The sequence below is a fragment of the Ptychodera flava genome, chromosome 8 (assembly GCF_041260155.1).
Source record: "Ptychodera flava strain L36383 chromosome 8, AS_Pfla_20210202, whole genome shotgun sequence".
In the NCBI taxonomy this organism is placed as follows: Eukaryota; Metazoa; Hemichordata; class Enteropneusta; family Ptychoderidae; genus Ptychodera; species Ptychodera flava.
This window is the reverse complement of record NC_091935.1, coordinates 44,593,444-44,602,390: the sequence shown is the minus strand read 5'-3', so window position 1 is coordinate 44,602,390 and position 8,947 is coordinate 44,593,444. Positions and strand designations below refer to the sequence as shown.

Below are 8,947 nucleotides of genomic sequence, written 5' to 3'. Positions count from 1 at the left end.
TATTGCCCCACAGATTGCCACAATCACAATACAACAATCTTGTCCAATCCTTAAATGTAAAACAGCGAGAGTTCTTTACACATGTTCTCCACTGGATCAAAACAAAAGACACACCATTGTATGCATTTCTCACAGGCGGAGCTGGTGTTGGAAAATCAGTTGTAATTAGAGCATTGTATCAAGCATTACTCAGACATTTGTGTACCTCAGCTGGAGAAGATCCTTATGACTGTAGAATCTTATTATGTGCACCTACAGGCAAAGCTGCATATAATATCAGTGGAACAACCATCCACAGTGCATTTGCTATACCTGCTAATCAGAGGTTAGTGTATAAATCTCTTGACAGCGAACGTTTGAACAGTCTCCGCATCAAATATGCAAACTTATCTGTAGTCATTATAGATGAGGTATCAATGGTTGGTAATACAATGCTCAATTTCATTAATCAGCGACTTCAAGAAATCAAAGGTAATAAACAAACTTTTGGAGGTGTACACATGATTCTCATGGGAGATTTGTATCAGTTAAAACCTGTTATGGATGGTTGGATATTCAACGATCTTTCTCTAACCTATGGCCCACTAGCTACAAATTTGTGGAAAGAATATTTTTCCATCTACGAATTAGATGAAATCATGAGACAAAAAGATGATGCTGCATTTGCTGCACTCTTGAACAGGTTAAGGGAAGGCAACCAAACAAATTGTGACATAGATACATTGAAATCCAGACTTTGCACATCTCACATCAATGATCCTGTATACCCAATGACAGCAATCCATTTGTTTCAAACAAACAATGAAACAGCACAGTTTAATAATGCTGTGTATCACCAAGCTTTACACACAAGGCACAGATTACTAGTTTAAATACTGTTACAAATGCACCAACTCAAAAAGTGAAAGACACCATCTTAAAACATCTTCCTCCTGACCCATCCAAAACATGTGGCTTGCTTGATAAGCTCTATGTTGCTGAAGGTCTGAGATACGAATTAACAGCAAATATCAAAATTGACGATGGATTGGTAAATGGAACCAGTGGCATATTACAAAAAATAGAGTATCGAACAAATGTTTCACACAGACCAAGTATACTATGGTTCCACTTTGATTTGCCATTGGTTGGAACTAATCACAGAAGAACTTACAGAAATCTGTATTCTAAAGACATTTCTCGCACATGGACACCAATATTTGACATTACAAGACACTTTAACTTAAGTCGCTATCAAAAACATATGAATATTATTCGCATTCAATTCCCAATAAGACCTGCTGCTGCAAAAACCATTCACAAATCACAGGGTGAAACACTTGACAGAGTTGTTGTTTCCATGGGGAAAAGAAAATGGCCACATGTTCACTATGTTGCTTTTAGCAGGTCAACAAGCCTTCATAAACTATATATATTGAACCTAATGCAAGAAAACATCTCTGTCTCACATGATGTTCACATTGAAATGCAAAGAATACGGAGAGAGTCACCAACCACACTATGTTACTGCCCTGTCTACAGTTATGACTCTGACATTGAGTTGAAAATTTTATTCCACAATGCCAGATCAGTCCATGCTCATTTTCCGTGCATATCAGCAGATAACAATTTTCGCTGTGGTGATGTTGTTTGCTTTGCTGAGTCAAGATTGCTATCCACAGACCCTTCTACTCACTACTGCTTCCCTGGATATGCTTCTGAAAGAAATGACCAAGATACTGATAATCCTCAGAACAGACCCTACCATGGCCTACTCACATTGATCAAAAAGGTTGATAATGTTATCTATGTAGAACACTTTAACTCTATCAGTCTTGAATTTACAATGTTACTGTACAAAACTGCAGAACAACTCATACATCTAGTGTTTCTATACAGATCAAATTCATTTCCTATGGATTACTTCAACAAGCAAATAACAGATCACTTGCTTCCACAGTTGGATTTACATGTTCCCATTATTATTGTAGGTGATTTCAATATTGACATTAACAGCACACAGTATTGTCATCTCAAACAATTTATGTTCAGAAATTTCCATACACAACAGATTATCACTCAGCCAACGACAGACTTTGGAACTACTATTGATTTGGTATTTACTACTATTCCTTGTTCTATGACAGAGACTACACTCATTGAATGCCCTTGGTCAGACCATAAAGCTGTAGGACTTATTGTTAAATAGACATATAGCTACCGATATGTGATCCCTTATGTTTGAAACTTACGCGTAACAATATCATTTGACCACTTCCCATTCTTCCGCATTTCATTCCTCACGTCTGTGTTGCATCAATGTCAATCTTCATTTCATCTTTCCTCATTATATGTATTCCCATTAGATAACTCAAGACTCGCATTTGTACAATTTTCTACACACAACTTATACAACTCATTTCCACCTCTTTCACCTCCAAAAGTTTTCACTCCCTTAGATTTACACAAATAAAAAAAGTTTGAGCCAATCCATTCACAATAATACAGACATGCAAATAGCAATCCTTTATTTCACTGTAACCTTATTTCCAGTTGATCCCTAGTTTTGATTCTTGATTTTATCACTTATTGATACAAAGCATGAATAAGGACAGATGCTGGGAGACACTTATAAGTCTATCATTTTCCACACCTTTGCCACCTCAGCGCAACCGTCTGTACCCTTGTTGATATCATCGCCATTTCCATAAATAATCTGAATAATTGATTCCCCACGAATGCATACATCCATCATCCATTCGAATCTCTAAAGTTTCAATACTTCACACCAAAATAAAATAAGCTACACAATGATAGCTCACACAACAAGGCCTTTACTTTCATAACAAAGTGCACTAAGCTCGGTTGTACCGCCATGATTTATTTCCTGCAACTATTATACAGAACGTACATCTTCTCCGCGCATTGAACAAGCCATGAAATCAATCCATACACACTCTTTTGACGTTCATCCTATGTCACCATATACACAGTCAATTCAACCACGTTCCAAAGTCGCTTCCACTTGCTCAATAGTTTGCTACTAATATGTATGACAAATATGTATTTTTATGTATGCTTTACCAAAGTGAAAACGACGCCACAAATTACACTTTATTAACAATAATTTTTTGCTTTTCCCTCAATTTTGCAATTCCTTATCCCGTATCGTGCACCAACCCCTGTAACACAATCATTTCTCCATTCTCCCTTCACACATTGCCGATAATTGTTCCCTCAAGACACTTCACTCCGGAACTTCACACGCCATGATTAGCGCAACCTGATCTGCAATGTCACCTGCTTTGTGCTCATGTAATCTCAGCCATCCATCGCCTTGTAATTAACAATGACACTCAAATTAACCATCGACATTGTACTCGCTAAGTACCTGTTTACTTTCCCAACAAGATGTATTTCGTTTATTACGCTATCAACGATCCCTCAAGGGACCCCACGAGAAAACACGTATTTCACGTTTCCCATCGGTTCCCACAATATTTTTAAACACTTGTCTACCTATCCATCATGTACATCACGCCCCTATTACTAATTTCTCATCGAATGAAAATAGAGCATTTTTATTACGGAACCTCGTTTTAGCCATTTTTGCACTCGTCCCACTCATCGTTCCCTGCACCCAAAAACTTGTGTCCCGCTCTCCGACTTCACTTTCCCCTGTGCGCCGCTTCCTGACAACTCTCGCAAGTCCACCTGCAGTGTCACACCTTCCACCTTGTACGCCTGCTAGTCACAATGGATCCACATAACACTGCTCCACGGTCTTCAAATAATGTGGAAGGGTTCATAGTCAACGTTTCCCCACTCAAGACCTCGGCTAAGAATGCCAAATATTTTAACGGAGTCATCCAGACCCAAAGAGAACAATATCAAAACATTGTGTGCTTCTCGCCTGACAAACACGAAGTTTTCACATCGCTTCTTAAATCCAAAAGTCCCATCAAGCTCCAAAACGTGGACTTCATCCCCAGCAGGGCCAATCCGTCCGTCTCGGACATCCAAGTATCCAAGCGGTCCGGTTTCCAAGGTGTGCAACAGTTATCGTTTTCAATGAAAAAACCAACACCTAAAACTACAAATATTGCAGAAGTAGCTGATATGGCACAAGGTTTCGGCCCGGTAAGTATCCACTCTTTTGTCAATTATATAATGATACTCCACGCACTCGCCCGCCGGCCCGGCCCGGTCCCGTCCCGTCCCGTCCACCAACAAGGATTACCGAGCACTGACAAGTAACTTTCACTTCAATGCTTACATTACCAATATCTGTCACATTTTTAACCCAATATCTCATACCATTGCATCCATACTTCGTGACAACGACCGCTCTGTACATGTATTTTCATCACAACGCTATTTTCATCAGTACTACGCGTTCCTTACCGAAGGTGATTTTCCAAACACAAACTATGTGAGCTAGTTTAAAATACGTTCGCACAGTTCTTCTACAACACAGTTTCCGTTTCCCACTATTTCTTTACGATTCGCAATAAACCACACGAACGCATCTTTTTCTTATATTTATCGATGTTTCTAACTCTATAAATTCGACTTTGACTCAAATAATGACCATGAGGGACCGTGCATACACGTACAAATGATGCTGACATACTTTCAATTCCTCGTGTATTGATTTGCTTCACCATCGCACTGCAGCGCAGTCACTAGAAACCTGTGACGTCACAAAACTCCCCTTATAGAGTGCGTGGAACGAGCATGGCATCCGGACCGTTGTACTCCGTTTCGCTCCAACACAAACGCAAATTTGTCACATTTGACACTGACATCTGCGTTCTAAACCCTGCTCGGTTCCTGGTCGACTTACATACAAATACCTGACGACTCGGACACTTTCTGGCATCCAAATTAATGCGTGTTTGCGAAAAATCGTTACTTCATTTTTGTGTGACGGCAGACGTTCAGTTCACTGTTCCATCGCCATTTACATGTCTGCATACTCACGCCTTCCGTCGTGTCAAACTCACAGCGTTGTATTGAAAACATGTCGGATTTCCATTTCTACTTTCTCTCTTTTCATTGTTTTGGGTTTCTTTTGCGAAACTAACGACTTCGGCCCTGTTTATCACTAACATCGACGAAACTTCATGTTCTTGCCTTACAGATCACCATCACTGCAAAGGTGTTGCGCATCCTCAGCGTCAAAAAGCAGCAAAATGTCAGAGGCAAAATAATTGACAAGCAGTCGGTGCTCGTCGCAGACAGCTCAGGCTCTGTTGAACTTACACTGTGGGCAGGCCTGATTGATACCGTCGACATTGACAGTACGTATACTTTCACAGCTCTGAGTGTCAGACGCTACGAGTTCACCACCCTCACCACAACGCCTCAAACTGCCATCACAACCGCCGGTGCTATCGATCACAAGGAAACACCCATAGAGGACATATTGCCGCCTACACAACTCAACATCGAGGAAATCGTTCAAGTCTCAGCGAAGATGACAACTGGTTGCAGTGCGTGCCACACACCCATCGTAACACCTCCCAGCACCGTACGCTTTGTCAAGTGCACATTCTGTTTTATGCGTCAGAAAACTACGGCAATGGTAACAAAGTACACCTGCAACGTGAATGTGAAGACTTCGGACAACCAAACCATGAAACTCACCATACCAAATCAAATCATCCTCGACTTTTTCGAAGAACAACAAACGCCTCCTATGGACACGGACACTCTTGAAGAATACCTTCTTGATGCCTCTCACGTCCAGATGTCTGTTCGTGACAACAGAGTTGTTGGTATGACCATTCTTCCTCCCACCATGGATGTTGAACCAGATGCTCCTCCTAAACATTGAACTGCTTTCCTACTAAAGATAGTTCTCTTTCTCATGATGTTCTTTACCACTCGTTATTACCTCAACAGTTTCATATTTTTCAACAACATATTTAACCATGTTCCTATATTTACTACCTACTAGACAGCCTACTACCCAAACTGACTTGTAGGCTCTTCAGCACCTTGTGTGCACACAGCCTTTTTTGGCTACGGAGTTTTGTGTTGATTACTCCCATTTCATTCTCTTATTTTTGACATTCCAGTGTTTCTAACAAACTCTATCACTGTGTCATGGTTTTTTTTACTTGATAGAGATGTTGTTCACAACACAAAGAGTTTTTACCAACACAACATATTTTTCACCTTTCACTGCTCCATTGACCAAATTTACCAAACATTTCCGTGACCACTTTTATCTACAACATAATATCAGTGCACTTAACGAAAATTACACCACTTCCATGATCTTCTCAACAGTCACACTCTCAATGTTGAGTAAAACTTAAGGCACAGACTGTAGACAAATCTATATACTGATGTCATTTTTTACTACAAACAACCCTGTGTTTCACTGTAACTGTTACATCAAGCTGTCCCTGCTACATAGTCTCACCACTATGTTGTATGATTTTTCAATTCCCTGTTATCACTTCAGCATTTCCTTTGCCAATATATTACTCGTGTTTGCATTTCAACAACAGACTGCAATATCTTTACCATTTTTGCAACTGCTCTTCCATTATGATACAGACAATGCATAGCATCTTTAACATTGTCACAGTAATTTTGACTTCTGTTATTTCATGTTAATTTCTGTCACAGTAATTTTGACTTCTGTTATTTCATGTTATTTCACCGTAAACCATTTGTCTGAAATAAAGACATTTTTTCTTATTCTTACATTTCTGCCTCCTGTCCCATGATTTTCCGTTATCATACATCTGCTGCGTCCACATGTATGGTCCCTCCACATCAACACTTCCTAAACTCCAGCACCTGCCATCTTAGTATTTGGTGTACAGCTGCACCGAGCAATGGAGATGTGCATTTATTCGCAAGAACCTGTCAGTGTCACAAACATGCAAATGTGTGTACAGGCAGGGATAATCCTGCACATTGCTTAACACTCTGTAACCACAGACCACATTGCTTTCAAACTTTGTACACACGTTCTTTATGATGACAATTACATTTTCTTCCAATTCTGGTCAAATTTTGATAGTTGTATTTGTGATCCAATTTCCCTCGCTTTTCATTTGTCACAACACATTTCTCTCTGCAATTGCCATCCCATAACCCTGAAATTTGGTATGCATTATCCTAGGGTTGACCTCTGCCACATTTTATTAGCTCCACTGTCAGCGACGCAGACCTTATCAAATAGGTTGATTTTCCGTCGTCGTCGTCCGTCGTCCGTCAACAAGTGCCTTCTCCTCTGAAACCGCAAGTCCAATTGCTTTGAAATTTTATATGCAGTTCACTTGGGGTGACCTCACTTAAGTTTGTTCAAATCGTGAAATTTGCATATTTGTATTTTTGGAACATTTTTTGGTGTTTTAGGTAAAAAAATCTTCTCTGAAACCGCTTGTCCGATTGCTTTGAAATTTAATATGCAGTTTACTTAGGGTGACTCCAGTCAGATTTGTTCAAATCGTGGTGAAATTTACATATTTGTATTTTTAAGGCACTTTTGTCATTTTTGGTAAAAAAATCTTTAAAAATCTTCTTCAAAACTACCAGTGAGATAGCTTTGAAATTTGGTACATATGTCCCTAGGGATGATCTATTTCAGATTTGTTCAAATTGTGAAGAAATATGCAAATTTTCATTTTTAAGGCAATGTTTGCCATTTTTGGTCAAAAAATGTATTTCTCAAAAAGTACTGGTCTGATCGTTTTCAAATTTGGTATACAGGTTTCTATAGATGCACTAAGTAATATATATTGAATTTCTGATGAAATCTGTAATTTTGTATTTTTGGGGCAATTTTTGCCATTTTTGGTCAAAAAATGTGTATTTCCAAAACTACTCATCTGATAGCTTTGAAATTTGGTATAGAGGTTCCTACACATGAACTTAATGATATTTATTGAAATTATGATGAAATCTGCAATTTTGTATTTTTGGGGCAATTTTTGCCATTTTTGGTCAAAAAATGTGTATTTCCAAAAGTACTCATCTGATAGCTTTGCAATTTAGTATACAGGTTCCTACAAATCACCTTAATGATATTTTTACAAATTATGATGAAATCTGCAATTTGTAATTTTGGGGCAATTTTTGCCATTGTTGGTCAAAAACGTGTTTCTCAAAAAGTACTGGTCTGATAGCTTTGAAGTTTGATATACACGTTCCTACAGATGAGCTAAGTAATATATATTTAATTTCTCCTGAAATCTGTTGTTTTGTATTTTGGGGGCAATTTTTGCAATTTTAGGTCAAAAAATGTGTATTTCAAAACTGCTCATCTGATAGCTTTGAAATTTGGTATACAGGTTTCCATAGATGAACTAAATGATATTTATTGAAATAATGATGAAATCTGCAATTTTGAATTTTGGGGCAATTTTTCCCATTTTTGGTCAAAATATGTGTTTCTCAAAAAGTACTGGTCTAACAGCTTTGAAATTTGGTATACAGGTTTCTATAGATGAACTAAATTTGATCTTTTGAAATTATGATGAAATCTGCAATTTTATTTTGGGGGGCAATTGTTGCCATTTTTGGTCAGAAAATTTTATTCTCAAAACACTACTCATCAGATAGCTTTGGTTGACATGTTCCTAGGGATGATCCGATGTGATATATTCAAAGTATGATGAAATCTTCAATTGTGTATTTTTGCAGCTTATTTTAGCCACTTTTTTCTGGCCACTGCATTGAGCTATCAAAGATTTCCTCCTCCTTCATCAACATGTGTCAAAAATAGTTATTCTCTACATAAACACAGCGGAGCTATATCGGCCGCTAGGTCGCTTGTTAAACATTATGGTTACATTTCCATATTTGCACTTTTGGAGCATTTCCTCCATTTTCAGTCACAAAATCCTTTTCTCCCCACTTTTTGGATGCAGTACTTTCCAACTTCATACTCTTGATCTTTGAATTGTCTTCTTTTACACGTCTGTACAGCAATCTTTTGTCAGAA

The 8,947-nt window shown here is 38.4% G+C and overlaps 1 protein-coding gene across 1 annotated transcript; it reads left to right on the top strand.

Moving 5' to 3' along the window:
• Positions 1-3,668: 3,668 nt before the first annotated feature.
• LOC139139405 (uncharacterized) lies at positions 3,669-6,701 on the top strand. The gene is made up of 2 exons (XM_070708313.1): positions 3,669-4,119; positions 5,123-6,701. The coding sequence occupies exons 1-2, from the start codon at positions 3,736-3,738 to the stop codon at positions 5,816-5,818; spliced, it is 1,080 nt and encodes a 359-aa protein (XP_070564414.1). The 5' UTR covers positions 3,669-3,735; the 3' UTR covers positions 5,819-6,701.
• The last annotated feature ends 2,246 nt before the right edge of the window (positions 6,702-8,947 follow it).

Excerpts from the sequence above, each read along its gene's own strand:
- LOC139139405 (XM_070708313.1), top strand. The coding sequence starts at position 3,736 with ATGGATCCACATAACACTGCTCCACGGTCTTCAAATAATGTGGAAGGG. Across the intron at positions 4,120-5,122 it reads TGGCACAAGGTTTCGGCCCG|ATCACCATCACTGCAAAGGT; the intron begins GTAAGTATCCAC and ends CTTGCCTTACAG.